This window comes from Vanellus vanellus, assembly GCF_965231255.1.
Source record: "Vanellus vanellus genome assembly, chromosome: 15".
In the NCBI taxonomy this organism is placed as follows: domain Eukaryota; kingdom Metazoa; phylum Chordata; class Aves; order Charadriiformes; family Charadriidae; genus Vanellus; species Vanellus vanellus.
In genome coordinates, this window is record NC_138920.1 from 10,947,394 (window position 1) to 10,970,025 (window position 22,632).

General features: G+C 41.7%; 1 protein-coding gene across 2 annotated transcripts in view; it reads left to right on the top strand.

Moving 5' to 3' along the window:
- Positions 1 to 22,632, top strand: part of TSHZ2 (teashirt zinc finger homeobox 2) — a 223,562-nt gene that overhangs the window by 137,054 nt on the left and 63,876 nt on the right. Inside the window, exon 2 of one of the 2 annotated variants that reach the window (XM_082491020.1) lies at positions 1,693 to 4,771. In XM_082491020.1, coding sequence (XP_082347146.1) covers positions 1,693 to 4,763 — 3,071 coding nt within the window. In that variant the 3' untranslated portion in view covers positions 4,764 to 4,771. Of the gene's footprint in view, positions 1 to 1,692; positions 4,904 to 22,632 lie in introns of those variants that run through there. The other variant, XM_082491019.1, reaches the window with a different exon arrangement.

A 22,632-nucleotide genomic window follows, 5' to 3' on the forward strand; every position in this document is an offset into this window, starting at 1 on the left:
CATGTGTTGGAAGGGCTGAGATACACATGCAAATAGACTGAAAAATTGAAAAGGCTTTGGAAGGCTTTGGCTTTAAGTTAATCAAAATGTTTCTACCTTTTCTGCCCATCTCTTTTGATTTGCTAAAAGGATATCCTTTGTGCAGGAGTACCAAATTCAAGAGAGCGAAATGAGCTAGGTTCTCAAAGAACCATAAATTGGGTTTTCTCAGAAGATGGGAAGGAATTGGATTTCAAACAAGTAACACTTTTAGGCTTATTTACCTTGTGCTTTGAGCTTTGAGGGTTACTTCACAATTACATATACTAGAGTTTTATTTTATTTTTGCTAAGTTATTTTTAAGGGCAGCTTTGATTCGGGGGTTTTGGCTATTTTCTTTTTTCTTTTTTTTTTTTTTTTACATACTTACCTGACACAAAAAGCTCAATTTTAAGCAAACACGCAAAGTACTCCTGAGACTGCAATGCAGTCATTAGGATTAGCAGCACTGCGTTTGCACCTAACTGGAGGAGCTCATCAACATATCTCCCATGAAGACCTATGCTTCTGAAATCAACATTTAATTTTGATGAGTGGCTGTCAACAGTGAATTGTTTCAATGTCTGCTTGCATTGTGCATAACAGCTTTGCAGTGGCTGTTAAAAGAATTACACGGGCATTTTGTGAAAACATATCTGAACCACTTGTTCTGCTCCATCCCTTCTTGTTGGGGTCTGGGAGTGAATTGCTGACTGCGTTGAGTCATTGTGAATTTATCCACTGACTTCAACGGAGCCAGTTCACTGTTAAAAATCCTCTTCTATCATTCTTCTTTCTGTTTTTAACCAGGTTGTTTCCTGTAACTTAGGCAGAATTAGTGCTGGTATAAGGCCAAAAAAAAATTGAAACTGAATTCCTTAATTAATTTTAAAATTTACAACTCTTCCAGTATCAGGTTTATCTTATTAATTAAATAGTTAATCTGTCAAAGAAAATCTTTCTGGACTTATTCTACTTTTCCAGTTTTACAGTTAACTTTGGTCTACCTCTGTCACACCCTAATACTCTTGTGCGACTTCCAAGGGTTCTTGCCCTGAAATTTATGTATTTGTTCTTATTGAAGCACAATTTGCTTTTATGGTACACAGTACACTGCTTTTATAAACAAGAGTTCCACTTATGTCTATTAGTGCTTTCAGATGTTGTATTTTGACATATAAATTATTTGTGTACATTCTAAAGTGCATTTTTAGGTGATCAAATGGCAAAAGGTTGCTGTACCTAGATGATGCTATGAACCAGGAAGATTATGGCAGTTATTTTTCTTCTGTTCCTTGCCGGTTCTACCCTTGGTCTCACTGAGGCTAAAAACAATTTGATAGAATTGAAGCTTTTAGTATAAACTTTAAATTCTTACATATGAATTTTCCAACTGTCCCATTACAGGACAGTTAGAATTATACTCCCATGACAGGAAAATTATTAACTCAGAATCTCTGGCAGTTATAAAGAATTACGATCATCTGCCAATATAATGCAGCAGCCTTCACAAAGAGAGACATCGTTTGGCTTTTTTCGCTTCCAGAACTAACGGGCAGTAAAGTTGTAGATTAAAACAAAGTCTGGTGAAGAAAACACGTAGTGAAACTAGAAAGCTTGAATTGTAGTATTCTTCTTTGACAAGATATTTCATATATTGACATTGCATTTCAGGTTATGTCCAAGAGGAAGATTTAAAGGAAGAGGAAGATATAAAGGAGGAGGAAGAAGATGATGATGACAACAACTCAACTGCTCAGCTTCAGGGCAGCAATGACACTGGCACGGATGAGGAACACGAAGTGGGTCCTGAGCAGAAAGGGAACTTTAGTTACCAGAATTCCCCTGGCAGTCATATATCTAACCAGGATGCAGAAAACGAATCACTACTAAGTGATGGTAGTGACCACGTGGCAGATATTAAAAACATTTGCTCTAGAGAGCCACAGGACCCAAAAAACAGCGCCCATCCCAAAGCCCAGAATGAAGCACATGACTGCATGGACAAAATGACAGCGGTCTATGCCAACATACTGTCAGACTCTTATTGGACAGGCTTAGGGCTGGGTTTCAAGTTGTCTAACTCTGAAAAGAGGAGTTGTGACAACAGAAATGGAGGGAACAAAGCTGATTTTGATTGGCACCAAGACGCACTGTCAAAAAGCTTACAGCAGAATTTACCTTCCAGACCTGTCTCGAAACCCAACCTATTCAGCTCGGTCCAGCTCTACAGGCAGAGCAGCAAAATGTGTGGAACTGTGTTCACGGGCGCCAGCCGGTTTCGGTGCCGGCAGTGCAGCGCTGCCTATGACACGTTGGTAGAACTAACAGTTCATATGAATGAGACAGGTCACTACCAAGATGACAACCATAAAAAGGACAAGCACAGACCTACCAGCTACTCAAAGCCCCGAAAAAGGGCTTTCCAGGACATGGACAAGGAAGATGCACAAAAAGTACTGAAATGCATGTTCTGTGGTGACTCTTTTGATTCCCTTCAAGATCTGAGTGTTCACATGATAAAAACAAAACATTACCAAAAAGTGCCTTTGAAGGAGCCGGTACCAACCATTTCTTCAAAAATGGTCACTCCAGCGAAGAAACGTGTGTTTGATGTTAACAGGCCCTGTTCCCCCGATTCCACGACAGGGTCTTTCTCAGATACTTTTTCTCCTCAGAAGAATGCGAACCTGCAGTTATCATCTAACAACCGCTACGGCTACCAGAATGGCGCCAGCTATACGTGGCAGTTTGAGGCCTGCAAATCCCAGATTTTGAAGTGTATGGAATGTGGAAGTTCTCACGATACCTTGCAGCAGCTCACAACCCACATGATGGTCACTGGCCATTTCTTGAAAGTCACAAGTTCAGCTTCAAAGAAAGGAAAGCAACTTGTTCTGGATCCTTTAGCTGTGGAAAAAATGCAATCACTGTCTGAAGCACCAGCCAATGACAGCCCTGTTTCAAAATCAACCAGTAAATCATCTGCAGAATGCATAGCTCCCACCTCCGAGCTAAAAAAAGAATGTAAAAAAGATAAAGCTGATGATGCAAACAAAGATGAGAAAGCAGTAAAAACTGAAGAGTATGAAGACACTCTTCAGAAACCACTGGATCCCACAATGAAATACCAGTACCTCAGAGAAGAAGATCTAGAAGACGGTTCAAAGGGTGGTGGGGACATTTTAAAGTCCTTGGAGAACACTGTCACAACAGCCATCAATAAAGCTCAAAATGGAGCGCCCAGCTGGAGTGCATATCCCAGCATCCATGCAGCTTATCAGCTCTCAGAGGGAGCTAAGCCGTCTTTGCCTGTGGGTTCCCAAGTACTGCAAATCAGGCCAACGATCACCAATAAATTGAGGCCTATAGCTCCAAAGTGGAAGGTCATGCCTCTGGTCCCTATCTCAGCAAATGTGGCCCAGTGCACTCAAGTGAAGAAGGAAACTGATGACAAGGAGGAGGTACAAAAGGACTATGCTAAAGAGAGCATCCAAGCTGAGCCTGCCTCACTCAGCCAGAGCGAGAGAGAACCTCTCCTCAAATCTGAAGCCTCTGCAGAGCCAAAAAAGACAGAACCGTGTCCCTTGAAAGAAGAAGACAAAATTAAAGAGGACAGCGGAAAAGAAAAAACAGTCCTCAAGGAAGCAACAGCAGCTTCTCTTAGTAATGGTTGTGCTGCTGCCAACCACTCCTCTGAACTGCCTTGTGTCAACCCTCTCAGTGCGCTGCAGTCAGTACTGAATAATCACTTGGGCAAAGCCACTGAGCCTTTACGGCCTCAATCCAACTCCAGCCCCAGCTCTAGCACAATTTCTATGTTCCACAAACCTAATCTAAATTTGATGGAGAAGCCAGTTTTATCTCCTGCTCCAACCCCACCAAAGCCTGCAAGCGTATCCAGGCACTATTTGTTTGAAAACAATGATCAGCCTATTGACCTGACCAAATCCAAAGGCAAGAAAGCTGAGTCAGCTCAAGCACAATCTTGTACTTCTCCACCTCAAAAACATGCTCTGTCTGACATTGCTGACATGGTCAAAGTTCTTCCCAAAGCTACAACACCAAAACCTGCTGCATCTTCAAGGATCCCATCTATGAAATTGGAAATAGATGTCCGACGCTTTGAGGATGTCTCAACAGAAGTCTCCACTCTCCATAAAAGGAAGGGCAGACAGTCAAACTGGAACCCTCAGCATCTTCTCATTTTGCAAGCTCAGTTTGCTTCCAGCCTCTTCCAGACATCTGAAGGTAAATATTTATTATCAGATCTAGGCCCGCAAGAGCGCATGCAGATTTCAAAATTTACTGGACTGTCAATGACCACCATCAGCCATTGGTTGGCAAACGTCAAGTATCAACTTAGGAAAACCGGAGGAACAAAGTTTTTGAAAAATATGGACAAAGGACATCCAGTCTTCTATTGCAGCGACTGTGCATCTCAGTTTCGAACCCCATCTACTTACATTAGCCACTTAGAATCTCACCTAGGTTTCCAAATGAAAGACATGAACAGGCTGGCTGTGGAGCAGCAAACCAAGGTAGAGCAAGAAATCTCCAGAGTTTCAGTTCAGAGATCTCCTGAAACAATAGCTGGAGAAGAGGACACAGACTCTAAGTTCAAATGTAAGTTGTGCTGTCGGACATTTGCGAGCAAACATGCAGTAAAACTTCATCTAAGCAAAACACACAGCAAGTCACCAGAACACCACTCACAATTTGTAGCAGAAGTGGATGAAGAATAACTCTTAAGGTATGCATGCTCTATAGTGAGTTTTAATTTCATCATTTTAAGGAGGCTTCGTAAGATATTTGTACTTTCTTAAATGGAGGAAAACAGTATAAAATGCATAATGTACTCCTGCTTCATTAACCTAATTGTCTGTACATATCCATTTTATAATGTTTTCAAGAAGAGAGCTTGGTAAATGCATAACCACATTGCCCTACATAGAAAAGTTGCTTCTTAGTATTTTCAAAAGAGCTGTTTCCCAGTTCTCACTCTCTCTTGGTTTCTAAGAATGAATCGTTTCACGTCCTATGCACTTCAATGTGGAATGCAACAACTAAATGCTACTTTCTGCAAAGAGAATAGAAAAAGCAGGGGAAAAGCACTGAAAACCAAAAGATTATTACCTCCTTCAGTGCTAACACACTAGTAAATCTGATTTTGATGGGGGAAAAGAAGACAATTCAAATGTGAAATTAGCAAAATCTTAATTGTTCCAAGTTTCTCGTAATCTCAAACACAGCCTCAAGAATCTACAAATAACCCGAAAAGTTTATATCTAGAAGTTCGGTTATTCTTTTGTTGATATTTGGATATTCAGTTTTGTGTAATACTTTAATATTTTACACTTACTTAAACACTTACTATTGTGAGTGGCCTTTTTTGTCACATCATTTTAACCTAGCTCTCCATCAGTCCTTTTTTAATACTTAAGATGTTTGATTATATTTTGTTTCATGTTGGTGGGGGTGCTAGTCAATCCATAAACATCACTGACTTCAGTGCAAGTTTTCATATAACTTGAGGGGGGTTAATGCTTAATCGAGGAAGCAGCTAGTTTTTTTACAAGCTCAATATTTCAAAGACCTGTTAGTAGGATACTTCTACATTAGTGTTGCTATTTTTTTGCTGAAAGATACACCAACCGAAGTACTGCCACAACAAATGTTTATGACGTGTAATGTAATATGCAGATGACACACAATTTTTGCATTTTTAATTTTACTTGATTCACAAACTTGAATATTCTTGATTTAAATAAATATGCAGAACATCAACTAAAAGTCCAAATAGAAGTTTTTTGTTCTAACGAGTTTATTTCCAGCAATGCTCTGTTAGTCATTCCCAAGAATTTCTCCAGCAGACTCAGACTCTTCTTCTGTTCGCAGAATAATCATGTACAGATTCAGATTTTCTCCAACGTGTTCATTACTTGAATAACATTCAGAAAATGAATTCGTCAGACAGTCAAAATTAAAGATGTGTTGTGAGTTGTCACTTACGCCACCTGCTATTGTGGCTATTCTCTGGCTAATTGAGGGTGCAAGCACTTTGAGGATGAATACCCGTTTGTGTGAAGATTTCACATTTGTTTGCTGCAAATATTCATGAAGCTCTAAGAAACACTTTCTGTGTACAGAGCCAGCACAAGGACTATGCATCACTTAAGCCCCATTAAAAGGGCTACTTTTGAATAATTTAAACCACTAATCAAAGGGTTACTTTGGGATGGGTAATAGAAGCTATTACTATAGAGTATAACGTCAGTATTCAAGTGCAATAAGATTTAAGTTTTGCATACATCTTGTACGTGCTGTCTGCATTTGACTGGATTTATCCTTCTTGCGTATTTTAGCCAGCAAAATGCCATCTAACTCAAAGGGAGTTTGTTTTCTAAATAGGGCAAACACCTTTAAGTTTCTATTTTGGCATTTTTACCCCAACATTAGAACTCAACAAATAAATGTTCCTTGTTTATGTGACCATTCAAAATCAACATACCTGACAAAATATCAGAAAACTACAAGAGATTGGTTAGGAAAAATATACCATACTTTGTTTCCTTCCTCACCAGTTAATGATTATTAAGACTCTGACATTCATAGTTTTCACACAAGAGATATAAGAGCAAACCAATAATTTGGGTACTATCAAACAAAAGCTATCTGCCAAATATATAATATAACAGATATTTTGGCACATTCATGGCTTAATACATGACAAATGTTTCAGATTTGGTCTTAAAAGCACCATGTTATTACTAAGAGGCAAACCAAACACCCACCTTTATAAACATGTTACTATTTCTGAGGATTTGGGGAACAAATACAAAGAAAAAAAAAAATTGCCAAGGAAAAAAGTGGTTTCTGCATTGTGATAACCTGCACAGACACATCGTGGGTATTATTCAGGTGATATGTAACTACATAAATAAGGTACTGTCCTTCCTGCCTTTGGGTACTGAGAAATTGCTGTCCTCTTAATACTCATCCGTTTGTAATTTATATCAAGATGCAGGTTGTATCTTACCTTTGAAAAAATATATTTAAATTGCAATGACAGACTGATAGCACTGTTATCTGGAACTATAATTTTAGTTGGTATGCATGATAGCACAAATTGTATGAAATGATGGGGTATTTTGGATAGCATTGTAAAGATTTTATTACAGTTTTGGAGCCATAAGCCTACGGAAGTTCTGACTATGTTAGAATTGTGGAGACCAGAGTTTATTCATATGGTTTCTTCCTGAGATCTGCAAGGAGACTAAATCAAAACCCAGGGATTTTCAGAGTTTACTTATTCTTACCATGTTATTTTTGAGATTCAGTATACATTTGAATAATGACATAGAGGAGAGCACAGTATTTAGAAACAAGAAATATAAAGCATACTGAGATTCTAAAAACACGCGCATGCATTTGCATTTACTTCTTCTAGGCAATATTGTAGTGAAATAGAAATAAAAATAGAGAAAATACATGGAAATAAATGGAAATGAAATCGTGGAAAGAGTACTCAGAGTCTAGAAATACATAAAATACTTTATTTTCATGAAATTTACTATTAAAGGTTATATTTTAAAATTTTAGCTATCATTAAAAATATAAATTAATAATCTGGGTTAGTACTGTAGAAAAATGTTATGTATATGGATTTATTTTTAAGACCTCTGTGAGTCTGTTTATAAGAAATTTGCTATAAATTCTTCTTAAATGTAAAGACCTATATATCTGTTTTATATTCATCTTTGGTGTTTTCTTGAATTCTTCTAACTGATATGGGTTTAGTAATATAATGTAAAATTACGTGTAATACACAACAGTCAGACGTTTCTATTCTCTTTCATTTAACTTGCTTCAAATTTGTTTTTATTGCTATTCTTCAAAGAAAACCCATAAACATTACAGAACGTGGCTTTAATTAGAAGTAATTTGTATGTTGACTTATACCTTTGAAGAGCATTTGTTCATTTTTTAAACTAAATTAGAATTTTTATGTTGTCCTGAGGAAAAAAAAAAAAAAAAAAGACAAGGCAGTTTTGTATTTCTCACTTTAAAGTCAGGTGAGATTAGCTATAGACTTGACGATAACTGAGGCTATCTGTGGTCTTATCTACAACTTTTTATAGAAATAAGTCTTTATAGAGTCAAATTTACCAACTTGATTGGGGAGATTTCTTTTTCAAAAGCCCCTGATAAGTAAACAAGCAGCTACCTGAGATGAACTAATTTGAAAGTAAGGCTGCTGCAAAACAAAAAAATGAGTCATAATGATAAACAGTTTTTCTCTCTGTTTCCTCCTTTGTCTTTTTTTAACCATCAAGTTTAAAGCTTCTACAGTGCTTTTTTTCTACTTTATAGGAGACAACTGACATTCTGTGGTAAATGGAAGAAAGAGCAGAGCAGAACTGAAAATCCTCTAATGCACTGACACTAACTTGCCCTCTATTGTTGAAAATGAGCAGGCAATCATGATTGTTCATCAAATGGCTCCTAATGCAGTTAAAGCATTCAGCTATAATTTCTCCTTGCATTTATAATTACTGTCATAGACTGCACACCTCAGTGAGCAGATTAAAGCTATAAACTATTTAGCCGTAGCTTTAAGATGAGGAACTTGATTTGTCTGGCAGCAGTTATTTGTTAGAGAGCTTGACACTTCACATAAAAATGACTCAACTTGATGAAGAACAATGCAGTTTAAGCAATGCAGTGATTTTAAATCAGTCATTATACCACGCCCTGTAAGAATTGCAAAGCAATTTGTTAAATGATATATAGGACACGTAGATAACTGTATGTGTTAAGTATACCAAAATAGAAGATTTTTTTCTTCTGTGGATTTTATTTTCTCATTCCTTTGAAACAGTAGGAGCTGCTCTGAACATCATGTTCCACTATTAGCCAATATTGGTGTTACATGGGCAAGGACAATTGTGTGAATTAGTAGTCCGAAACTATATTTTAGAGAATTTAGCTGGCTCTTCATCTTTCGTTTCTTCTTAGCAACAAACATTAGAAACTGAGAGACGCTTTCAGGAGAATCAGACGTGCTGGGGCGTAGCTGCCTGCAGTTGTGTCCACCATGACTGCATAAGCAGAATTTACCAAAAAACCTGAGGGTTCTAACCAAGTCATCAGCCAGAAAGAGAAGGTTCATTGCCATGAAAGCCTTGATTATTCAGTTAGAATGAGACATTTCTGACAACATCTTGTTGGAAAATTAGTACTTCTCAATGGTAAAAAAAATTCTGTGTCCAAGTCCCATTTTAAAATAGACTTGTTGGGGATAAACTGGGTAAAATTGCTGAGCACCACGAAGGAGACGAGACAGGGGAATAGCAAGAGGAATAGGTTGGTCTTTCCACTGTGCTGGAGGAGAGACACAGAGGCCATCCTCAGCAAGGAACTACCTCCAGCCCATCACTCCTCCCCCCACTATAGTCCTGGTCTGGTGAAGCCTCAGTTCCCCTAATCCTTTGAGATTTATCACTCTTTCCCCAAGTGGTAGGTCAGGATATTTTTTTAATTTAACATTTTTAAGTTTTCAAAATTTTCCTGGATAGCATTTTTTCAATCTAGCAATAGTCTCTATAAAACCAATAATAGTGAGTTCTTGGCTTCCCTGAGAGCAGGGTCAGGCCAGAGTGTCAGGGTCAGGCCAGCACAGATATATCAGTGCAGATTTACTTGCTTTTTATGAATACTACAGGTTGCTATTAAGATCGGTATTGTTTAACATTGCATTAGTGCATCCAACCCACTAGATCAACCCATATTGGTTCTAGGCTCTGTATAAGCATACTGTATATGACAGTTCCTGCCCCCCAAAAGGCAGGAAGTCTTCTGCTCACAAAGAAACAGCAACTTTTAAGTATTTCGACCAGATTTTAACTGACCTTGAATAACACCTACCTCCTCAAGCATTCAGTATTCATAAGGATATCAAAATCGTGCCTTCTCCTTGCTGCGTCTGGTATTATTAAATGCTACAGCCTTCATAATCTATAGAGAACATTTTTACCCAATAAGATTTCAAAGGAAGGGTGCCTGAGTCTTATTTATACATTTTACACCTCAGCAATCAAATTGCAAAGATCAATAACAAAAGGAAAAGACACGAGCGGTATCCAGCCCTCAAAAGCACCTTTCAATAAAAATAATGTAATTTAGCAGGATGATCACTCAGTGCAAATATGATGGAGCACAGATGGAAAATGAGGAACATTATAATGTGGCTTTATGGGAGGAGGAAAGGAGGAAGAGATTTTTCACTATTTATTGGAATAATGAACAGATAATTCATGATTATTAAGCTGTAGTCTTCAGGCCTCTTTCTGCCATCTCTCCCCATCTCCTTGGTTCAGAACTGGGTCTGTTTGTGCATCTAGGCAGGGTCCATTGGCTGGGGAAGGATCAGGCCTTTACACAAGTCTTCACACATCAGCGGGGTCTCACAGGATTTACACGAGTGCCGCTCCGACTAGGGACCCTGCCTGTGAGAAGAGGAATGAGGTAGAACAAGCAACGTGCAGCACAGAACTGATGTCGTAATTGTGACGGTGTTTCTTTTTCAAGAGCGTCTCGCCTTCAGGAGAGGGGCAGCAGACCCTGGGTTTCCAGCCTGCGATAACGTTAAGACACGGCACCAGGCAGCAAGATCACAGCCCCTGAGAGAGCCAAGGGCACTGATACTCACCCTGCCACCTCCCTGTGTCTGGAGAATCGTGTTTTCCCAAGAGCACGAGTTGGCCAAGCCCTTGAAGGTGTGAGGTGGCAGGAAAGGTTTCCGACACTCAAGTTTGCAAGAGTGATCCTGCTCTGGGGTGCAGTCTTCGCTCTGTCGGCTCTCCTCCCCGGCAGACGGACAGACGGGACGGCCGGGGGCACGGCAGAGGCCGGGCAACCAAGAGGAGGGCACATCGGTGGTCGGAGACAGAGGGAACAGCAGCAGTTTGCTGGAGCGGAGGGAAGGAGGGAGACATGGGGCCAGGAGGGGACTTGCTCCTCGTAGTAAATTTGCACAATCCCTTTATTAAAACAAAACAATTCCTCCTCACCTCCAAAATCCCTCCCTGCCAGCACTCAGCGCCAGCTCTTCTGCCAGGGGTCAGCACATGCAGGAGTGGGGGAGGGAGGGATGGGGGAGTGGAGGAGGTTGTCATGTCTAATGAATACCCTGAATGTATCGAGATATATATTTTTTTCATTTCAGAAAAGGTTCCATTAAGAGGGAGACAGCCCTAACATGTGCTTTGGCCCCTCATCAGATTTATGAGTATTTGCTCTGCTCTTTAATAGGAAACTCTGCAGCAACTGCCACCTTGCCTGCTCTCCCTGAGATACACAGCGGCTTCTCGGGGAAATGCACTTCATTATTAATGTGAATTTGTACGTTTTTATGACACTGCTTGGGGGAAGGGGCAGGCAGAGATTTCCTGGTGATATATGCTCATTTCTAACCATTTATTGTCCCAGACAATCGAAGAACAATGATAAACATTGTTATAGAAAGTGGAGGGTGCCGCAGTGACATTTTTGAAAGGAAAGGAGAGGTGGCTAGAGTGGCTTTGATGTGGTTGTTTCCCTCCACTCCACCTCCTCCAGCAGCTGCATCAGATCAAGCGACAGAGTGGTCTGTGCGGTGGCAGTCGCTGCCTCCCTGTGCCCGCCTTTTCTCAGGCCAGCCGACACCATTTGCTCCATGCTTTGCTACGGTGGAGCGGGTACAGATGAAGGAGGAGTTCATCCTTTGGGAAGCCTGCAGGGTACTGCAGAGGATCACAGGCTTCAGAGGGAATGGATGCTCGGAGTCCCCATGCCCCTGGACCCCAGAAGTCTCTTTCCCATTTATTATCAAGTGACCAGCATGGAAACTCTATGTCCACAGCAGCAGCCGGGAGGCAAAGCAGGCCAGGAAGAGAAAGGCGAGGATACGGGGACGTGGTTTACCAGGGCGTTCTCAGCATCCTCCTGTTTCCCTTTCTACTACCACACTCCCCCATAATTAACACAACTGCACAAGAGCTCCAGAAAGTGATGAAAACGGTGGGTTTAGGCTGCATTGGAGAACCAAAAATGTTCAGCCTTCAAGCTCACCCAAAATAGAGGGATCATGAAGGCCACGACCTCCCCATGCTCTTTTGTTCCTCTCCTGCCTTTCCCAGTAGTGCTCTGCACCATCCGGTGGAGGTCAAGGTCACATTACACTGTGCCACACAGTCCCTTGAGCTCCAAAAGCCCCAGTGCTTGAGGGAGCTTCCCTGGTCCCTGTTGGGATATTCTCTCTCTGCACCACTGCCAGGCTGAGCTTTCTGTGTGCTGTGCAGCTCGTAGCCTCCTGCTATAAGCAAACGATTGCCGTGTTTTGCGTTCATATCCTATTCCCTCGCCCTAAATATGCACAATCCTTTGTAACAGGAGATGTACCCAACAGCCCAACAGTGCTAAGACTTTCTTTATGACATTTTTCTGCTCTTCTCGTAAAGCTGAATAGCAATGAGGTATGAACATCAGAACATGCATACAGGGTTAGGTCAAAGGTCCATTGTGTCCATCCTATCTCTGAGCATGACCAGTGTAAGAGTGTAAGAACAGGACAGACATGTGGTACCGTTCCAGAGCGCTCTCCCAGCCTCCAGATGTACAAATCAGGAACTTCTTCAGCAGGAGGAGGTTATCTTCCCCTGTTCCCAGAGATGCAGAGAACATGCAAGAGGCCTTCTTGATAGCTGCAGAAACTGGGGCACAACTGTGAGGCTTCTTGGGGTGAGCTCTGGAGGTGCTCCTTCCCAAGGCAGAGAGCAGAGGATGTACAAACCAGCCCATAGCAGTCGGAATGGTGCTGAGCCTTCATGCTTGCTCTTTGCACGCACCCAGAAGGAATGAATCACACCCAGCGTGCAGAAGGGATATCAAGCCCCCTGACCTAAAGGCATCACACTTTATTCCATTCTCTGTTCTGCTTTCCCTGGGAGTTTCCCATGACATGACAAAAATGCCACCCTCAAAAAATTTCTCTCTCAACTGTACGCAGAGCAGGACTTGCAGTCTCACTGCAGAGCTTATACTAGCATGGACCAGTAATTCAGAGGAGGCAAAGCTGCTCATTCTGTTACACATGGATAGTACTAGTTTGATCCCTTCTGGGCTTGCTTTCAGCTTTTCTAAACCTCTGAAGCACTCTGTGTGCAGACAAAAGCGTTTTTCCCATCTCTCATTGGAGAACGGTTGAAATCTCAAATGTGAAACTGCTGTTTTCATAGTCATTTAATGAAAACGTGCAAACACTCCCTATTTCTGAAAACCCCAAAAGTTTATACCATGAGCCACACAGATTACCTGAAATTATCTATCTCAACACATGTTAAGTGGTATCCTGGTGTAGCGCACAGCTGCTGGTAGGTGCCTCTGTTACACAGCTCCACCTCTCCACTTCTCCCTTATTTCAAGCCAAGATTTAGAAGGCCTTTCTGTCCAGTTCCCTCTCTCTGCCCTCTGCCACTCTTCGTGCAGTCCATGTAGTCTCCCCATATCCACATGTGCATCAGAGCTCCAAGCACAACAATGGCTACACAACACCAACTGTATTTCTGGGGGGACAAGGCAAGCTACTGGCACTGCTCACTGTTGGGACTGTGTCCTCATGGCTACCGACTTTCTTCACAGGGTCATTAAAAAGCCTGGCATTGTATTTTAGCCACCGATTGATCTACATCCCAAGGGACATCAGAGAAGAGGAGTCCCTCTGAGATGTAACAACACTGTGGCCTGTTTCTGCCTATGTTCATGTGAAGTGAACATTCCGCACTTCCACTGGAGAAGGGCAAACTTAATACTTCCTTCATGCTTGCTCAGCTCAGGGGCAAAAACAGCTGCGTGTGGCTAAGTCTTCCATGAAGCTCACCCTAGACTAGATGTACACAGACAGATAGGCTGTGGGTGGGCTTCCAGCTCAGTAATTCACTTCCCTCCATAATCCTGTGGAGACCTAATCTGTTGGCCTTGGTTTTTTACAGTGCAAGACCCAGGTTTGTCATTCGGGGAAAAGATGGTGGGGGAGGTAATTCTGTTTATTTGATCGGTGTTTTTTAAAACATTGTCTGTGCTCCCAGGAATTATGTGGTGGCCTTCTTCTATAAATCACAAAAGCACAAAAAAATAACTCTCAGTACTTTTCCAAAGAGATTAGGGTGAAAGTTCCTACACTCGTATTTCATGTCTGGAAAAAAATATCAACAAGAGTGATAAGTATAGCCAAAATGAGTGTAAAAGCACACCCTGTCATTTGTTTTCCATGTGCCATATGTTTTCTGAATCCTGCACCTCCCACATACAAATTGCATGCAATAATGTGGGGTGCACACATTACTCAGGATTATTTAGTTAAGCCCTGCTAATATAGAGGGAATTAACTTAGATAAAGTCAAGCCACTGTGCTTTGTTTTGGTTTTTTGCTTATTCTGGATTCATAGAGTAGAAAATTAAAGATCCCACTGTGCCAGGCTTCATGTCATTTGGTTTTAATTTAATTCATCTCTTCGATTCTCCCTGTTTCTCCTTCTCTTTGAGTATCATCGGTAGGTGGTCCAAGTATCAACCAGAAGATTTACTGGCAAGACTAAATGTGTGAATGCTATGAACACATTGTTTTTCCGATATGATTTAATGACCTTTTTGGCATTCCCATGGCTGTTGAAATCTTCCATAATAATTCCCTTTGGCAGCCAAAGCTCCTGTTGATCAGGTGAAAGCCGATGCAAATGTCAAATGTCAATAAATTTGTAATCCATAAATGTAATACTTGGTGTTGGAGTGAGACAGGGTTAACCAGAGTGCAGCAGGAGACACCTAGGATATGAGCTACATCTTCTTATTGTGAACAGAAAACAGACAGGAAAGGAATGCCACCTCCAGAACCTCTCCACAGCCAGGCTTTTTTCCTTCTCCGCACTCCCAATTCTCCCTGCATGTTGTCTGAATTGCTGAGCTTTGACAAAGAGGGGTTTACGGCTTGTGTTTGGCAGAGTGAGTCTGGTGATGCAGGTTCCGTCCCTTGTTCTGCTTTTGACTCATTGTGTGAGGTTGGGATTTAACTTCTCTGTTTCTAAAGGAGCTCTTTACAGTTCAGAGGTTTCAGAGGCTTCAGAGTTTGATCCTGGAAACAATTAGTTATGCAAGATATTCCAGTAAATTAACAAGACCACTTATATAACTTAGGTGTTGCAGGAATGAGTCATGACTCATTTATAGTTTTAAGATGCTTGGAAAGGGCGAGCCATGTATGAAGCCTGATTTTATATACAATAAAGACATAAGAACAATCGCATAATTTCCCAGGAGATTTTCTTAAGGGCCCTCCACTTTGACCTTTGACTCTGAAAAGCTCCAGTTTGTTTGACATTGAAAAAAAGCAAATGTGTGAATACAGTGCCATGAGCATTTGCACTTTGAACATGCTGGGGCTGAACACAGCTGAACTGGAAAAGACTGCAACAGCTAATGTACTGGGAAAATATAACAGAGGCATTTACTTAATAACTCAACTAATTCCTTTAGCTCACCTTGTAGAGATTTAACCTTTGAATGAGAGAGTCCCTAGTTCAAAATCCCGTGTCTCCTCTGTCCTCATGTTAATTTTTAAATTATATATCATTGTTGAGAGGCCCTTGTGTTGAGCATTACAGGTTATTTTTCATGTCTAGAATGGGGAATTATAACTGAACATTAGCTACTGGCTATAAATCACATGGAACAAAGTGGCATCTGCATCTACTCAGTAACAAGAGTGGGGGAATTGTAACTTAACTTGAAACAAGGCAGCGAAGAGGACACGGATGCAGTAGCAGAGATAATTGTGACTTGAGAAAACTAACGGTTCTTCCAGGTGGGTGATGCTCTGGGCTCCGGTTCTCTGGAGCTCTCCACAACTAGCGTTGTAAGTGCACAGTCACAGTAGGATCTCAGTCATTCTGGAAGGCAAACGTGGAGCTGGGAGCCATTTCCCCCCACCCCACAATGCCACCTAGCATGCCGTGGTCATGCCGGGCTACGGTTGGGGTAGGGGAGAGCCTTTTCACAGCCTGGAAATAGCACGTGTCTCTGGCTCCCTCCCCATCTCCATCCCTCCATCAGCAGGCATGAGTGTGCAGTGACCATAATTCCCTCTCCCTGGGATATGTTTTTATTTCTAATTGTAGCTAAAGCCTAGGTAAGGGGGAGGCAGCACATGGCCGTTAACACTAATTGTCAAGGCTGCTGGCTACGGGCTGCCCTGCTCCTCCTCTGCTGCTCAGCTCACCGGGCAGGAAACACCGCTGCTCCTCTGCCTCTCTGAACAGCCCACTGATGATACAGCGTTATCGTAAAAGACAACAAAGTAAGCCTAAACTTCTCGCTGAACCTGGCCTACTTCTTGCATTTCTCTCTGCTGGCCTTGCTTCTCCCTTTTGTTTTTGTTTCCTCACTTTTGAGAAAGCTTCCAGGTTCCATAGGGGTTCTCACTGGGGCAAGCAAGATCTACCTGTTGCCCTGTGTCACTGGAAATTATGAGGTCTCTTTCTAAGAGAGGGATCATCCTGAACTCTGTACAGCACCTTGCACAGTGCAGTCTTGTGTCTGCTATTGGTTTTGGACCCTAACGCATCAATAGCTTAAATTTAAAAAAAGCCAACTACACATGTTTCAAGCTAAGATGCCAAGGGTCTCCCAGGATGTTTGTTGCTGCCTGACTGCTCAGATATTCCTCGTTTTGGGGGTCACACACCTTCATCTGTACAGCACCAGTCACTGGAGCTGCTTAACAAACCACCTGAACTGAATGTAGCCAGGGATTTAGGATTAGTTCTCTCTTCAGTGCAGGTCTCTTCTTAGAAAGAGCACAGACCTCCACAAAGAGATTTAACTGAACTTAAAGCTTTACGTTTCTTTCATAATAGACAATAAAGAAAGCAGTTTTTACAGTTAGGCCAGGTCAGCATCCTAGCAGAAGGCTTTTGCTCGGGAGCTGCCACCAGGACCGGGGTACCAGGGACCCTCCTGCTGCTGTCCAGTGAAGGTGACCTGCGGATTGATGCAAAGGCCTTTGCTGCTCCCTTACTCAGTGTCCCCATCTGGCAAGTGGCTGCAGTGTTTCCAGGATTAAGTTCAATAGTCAACACTTTACGTCCCTCACAGCTTCCTAACAAACCCTGGCCTGGCTCCAGCAGCCCATCCCCGCGCAGCGGGCTCAGGGGCAGTGGTCCTCGAGCAGTAGCGTTTTGTTCTGTTTGTGCAGTGCCAAGCACAACGGGTTTCTGGTCCAGGACTAGTCTCTGAGTAACAGTAACTCTAATAGGTGCTTTGCTGATTAGAGGCAAACTTAAGAACATTTTTAAAAGCTTTGCAGAACGGAGACCTATATGCTGTGTATTTATTAGGCTGTTCAGCGGTAATTCAGAGAGCTGAGAATTGTTGAGGGCCTGGTCTATCTAATTGTGTGTCTAAATCATAGTTTCACCGTGATTCAGTGGTACTAACGTTACAGTCTACACAGAATGGCTTAGGTTATATGGTCAGATTCCAGCAGATGGTCAGTTTGTATCATAAAATTTAAAATTATAACTTGCGCCATAAAGCTACTGCCTCAAATTTATTATATATTGCAGCACAACAAATTAATACTAGATGCAGTATATGCCCAGACATTAATGTGAGCAGAGGATGAAATATTCTCCTCCCGGCTCGTTGGTACACGTTCCCTTCAGAGCAGAATGGAGCTGCCCAGAATCACCAAAGAGGAGGCAGTCACCAGGAGTGCAGTCCTGTGCTGGGCTCCTGGCCCCGGGGACACGGGAAGGACGTCCCACGCCTTGTGGCACGAGGCCCCAAGGCTTCTGAACTTGCAGTTCTGCTCTGTGCAACGTGCACGCAAGAGCTGAGCTCTCAGCAAAATCCTTTTATTATTCGTCATAAAGAATCGCAGCTGCAAAGAGCGAAGTAGGGAAGGAGAGTGGGAACAGGCAGGCGCTCTCCCTTGGACCGGTGTAAATCAGGAGTAACTCCGCTGCAAGTCCGCTCAGTTGTCTTGCTGCCACTCCGACATCTGACCAGAATCACCCCCTTTACCTGCAATAGATGAGTGAAATATCTTACAACCCTGTGTCCAGGAGCCTGCTAAGCTTCTTGCAGAGTTGCTGTCAGTATGCCCAGGGCAGAAGCATATTTTTTTTCTTACTGTTGTACATAAGGGCTCTGCTGCAGCCGACAACATGAAATGTGTTAGTTCGGTTTGTTCAAAATGGAGTGTGTTTGTTAAGTGTTGCCTCTTTGATGTTGCGCTGCCATCTCCATCTTTGTCATCATTGCCCATCTTTTTCAATCTAATGAACTCAAACCATCAGTGCAACTTAAGTTCGGCTGTCTGTTCTTGCATAGTTAATATTAAAAATGTACTAACAGTGTGGCTGCGAAATCAAATTATGCACATAAATATGCTGGCATAGCAGAGGAGGCGGCAGAAGCTGAAGTTAGCAACATTGATGCCAGTTCACATTTGCAAATCAACCGTCAATCTGTCATTAAACATGTTATCAAATGATGATAAGTGTATGCTTCTTGCTTGCATTGGCGCGCTTATTCCCGATGTTGATGTGCATTAATGGGATAATGTGCATTAACATAGTCTTGCTTGGATGAACACAAAACATTTTTTATCCGTCTCAGTTTGTTTCCCCCTGTGGCCCCCAAGTAAGTGTTTTGTGTTATCAAATTGCCAAAAAATGGGAAAACACATTACTTTTAATTAGCAAAAATTTTGAGTCATTATTTTTTTCAAATTTTCTTCCAGACTATCTCCTGCGTGTTGTCAGTTGAGGTGGGGGGGGACACAGAAAAACATACCACCGCCTTTTTTAAGTAAAACGATTAATGTCAGAAACTCAGAGACTGACAATTATGTGCTGTCTTAATGCACTGGCCTTTCATCTGCAGTCCTTGCTTTTGACACGAGTGATGGTTTCAGTTCAGCGATATGAAAGGCAGGAAAGGAAACGATCTCAGGCATTCCCAGCCCATTGTGTGGTGCGGCACTCAGACACGGCACGCAGTCCTTGAACTGGCTTCATTTAACGGTTTTGCATACGAGCCGGCAACGGCTATACCTAGAGATTAAACAAAAAGCTGAAGAAGAGCGTGGCTGCTCTGGGAGAGAACTCGGTTTCTGAAGGAACTTCCCACTCATCTGCCGGACTCCGTTATCCCCTCCCTCAGGATGCTGCAGTCAGGGCTCCACTCGTGGTGCGCTCTGCTGGTAAACTTCCAGGGAAATAAAAACCTCCACCCTCATTGGAAAGAACAAAAAGTGGCTGAAGGCGTAAAGGCGTTAAAAGTCTTATTATCACCCTACAATAGACCAAGTGCCTGCCGGGCTCATAGGCTGTGCCCCACAGCGCCCAGGAGGTGAGGGCTCAGCTTGTCGGCTGCCCAGGGAAGGCTCCATTGCCCTGGGAATGATCTGAACAAAAATAAATAATAGTGGTTTTGTTTATTGCTCCTATTTAAAATTGAGTTGTTTACCCAGGCTTTGGGAAAAAGTTGAGGTGGAACTTCACTGGAGCAGGAAAAGCATCTTTCACACTTAGGGGACTTCAAGGTTTTCAAACTCTTTTTAAAGAGTAAATGGAGCAAGGTTCTTCCCATCCCTTCGAGAACAGCTGTTCTTTTAAACCCTTTCATATTTCAGGGGCAAAATTGCAATGATCTACCCAGCTTTTTACAGTAAAACAGTAATAGTAATAGTAATAAAAAGCAATGTGGATATTGTCTGGTCCTGTTCAAAACACCGGGAATTCTTCCAGGAGTTTTACTAGGACTTTACCAGTAGTGTTATCAAATCAGGCTCGAGAGTTGCCTTAAAGGAAAGTCAATCACTTAAAGTGCTTTATTTTTAGGTTATGAGCTGGAAAATAAAACTTCTTCTAAAACTTTTATGAAAGACATCGTATTATTTATGTGTTTCTAAAATAGCAACTTTTTCTCATATAATGGAAACGTTTATAAATTTGTCTTAGTCTCTGCTTATGACTACATCTAACCTCCAAACACAGTTTGGGATTTATCTTGAATTTAAAAAAAATCATAACTAGCAGAATAGTGAGCTTCTACAAACTATGAACTTTTTTTGGTAAACGGGTCAAACATTTGTTCACTCTTTCTTTTTTCTCAATCTAATAATGCCATTAACTTTAGGCATCCTATTCAGGTCTCTGATTTCTATTATCTGGATGATTTAAAGGAAAAACAAAAGGGAATAATTATTGATTTTTTAAAATTGTCTTGACTTTTTAAAAGTCTTCCATTGCATTTCCTATTATTTCTAAATTGTGGATACATCAGCACAAGTTTCATAATCATAAAACTCTAATAGCAGTAATTGTCTTCCCGTTAACCCTAGCTTCAGCAAGTCCTCATGTTTTGTGCTTCTAAACCAAAGACCTTGTCCCCTAATACAAAGAGCTTGCATTTTAAGTATATTTTCTGTTACACATCCATTACTGGCAGAATTTATCCAGCAACACTTTTTTTTACAGTTGTGTAGCTTTACATTGCTTCTACTCCATGAGCTACCTTGAAATTAACTTGTCAAACGTTCGTCCCACTACTTAGGGAAGATTCCTAATCAGATGAGTGAGTGGACCAATTTGTCATGACTTGGAGGAGAGGCGTTAGAAATCAGATGGCATTCAAAAGGCTCCCTGTGAGGGCTGTGTACGAGGGGCTCCTGTAAGGCAGCTCAGGTGGCTCCGGTAAGGGACTGTTTGTGTCAGACATGGCATTTGCAAAGCTAGAGAGAAGCGTGTCTCACTTTCCACGTTGACTTTGACCCCTTTAATATATGTCCCTCAAAGGGCTTCGTCACTGGGGCCCAGCTCCCTCTCTTTTGGGGCATTTGGCAAACACCAGAACAAGGTGCAAAGCTGTAGAAAACTGAGCATCGCAAAACTGAACCCCGACCCAAATTAGTGGCCATATCATGCTACTGTCTGGGAGAAGCCTGGATCTGGGTTTTGTCTTTGCTACTTCAGCAGTCTCTACTTTGAACAGATGTATTAATCAGGTGCGTTAATTTACCAATTTTCATTAAGCAGTTTGAAACAGCGAGATGCTGTGTTATTCCTCAGTATTTATATATCAAAGCAAATGTTGAATGAGGGATTAGCAGCAAGAGTTACGCTGTTCTTCCTCTCTGTTCTCCCAGTCTTTATTCTTTGCACTGTATCTTGTTCTATTATCTTAGGCCTGACTTTGGAGTGCTTTCAGTTTTTGAAAATGGCAAGTAATTAGTCAATATGTTTTCACCATATGTATCAAGCTCAGTAAAGAGGCAACCATTGGCCTTTGTCATGGCACAGTAAGCGTTCATTTTCTCAGCACTTCAAGTTACGCTGAGCGTGTGGCGAACGCCAAAGAATTTCATGAGGAATTTTACAATAAAACATTTGACATAATAATTCACAGTTCAGCACAGTTCACAAATTTGGGGTGAGTCCCCTTTTAGGATGGCCTCTGTCTGTGCTGTTCACGCTCGCGATCTTGCACGAGCTGCCGCTCTCCTGCCTGGTGCCCTGTACGAGCCAAGCGGCTGTGCAAAGGGCGGATAAGTTGTTATGACTCAAAATGGTCCCGGTTTACATCTTCTTGGCACAGATGCCATGTACAACAAGGGAGAATCCTTGAAACCCTTTTTCTCTTCCAGACTGGCTTTTTACTTACCCCCAGCTAGTTAATGCATACTTCCCAGATAGAAATTTTTGCTTCAAGGCTTCCACTGTTGCTGACTGTTAACAATCTTAAAAAAAGGTCAGAATCTGATCTTAACACTGTTGATATGAAGTGGCATTTGCCCAAATTTTGCTATCTCCTGAGCAAAAAAATGTCCAGTGTTTTCTAGAGAGAGATGGGGTAGACGGCAGCCTTGCCTGGGCCGTTTTCTCCTCTTGGGAATATTGTATTTCAGTTATCTGTGGAGCAGGTTGCTGCATTCCCCGTTGGGTTTCTTTAGATTTGCAGATAAAACACTTGAGCTCCGACCCAGTTCAGCAAGTTACAGGTATTTTTTTTAACATTTTGTGGTATGTACAACAAATAACGATGAATAAGAATGATGGCATATCGTTTTACTGCAGTCGTGATTTAAATTTATGTGGCATTGCTATTGAAGTCAATAGGACTTTTTCCTGAGTATGTTTTGCAGGGTACAGTATCATTAAAATATGACAGTTAATAGTCTTGTTTATGTTATTATATTTAATGAATAAATATATCAGTCTGTACATCAAACTCAGTTTTGTTTATACTCTTTAATTGTAGTCTTATCTCCCCTAGAAGCATGTTATATCTTTTAATTTTATAATTATCCACTTTATTCATGTGTGACACTACAGAACTGCTGCTTATATCCTACGAGACATCCAAATACAAACAGATGGAAGACAGGCAACCACTAGGAAATCCAGATCTGGATCTGAATCCAGGTCCATATTTTCAAAACAATCCACAATTTCAGATCTGAGGTCTTGGTTTGGGCTGTCATATAAAGGAGCGAGAGTTGCAGAATGTGAGTCT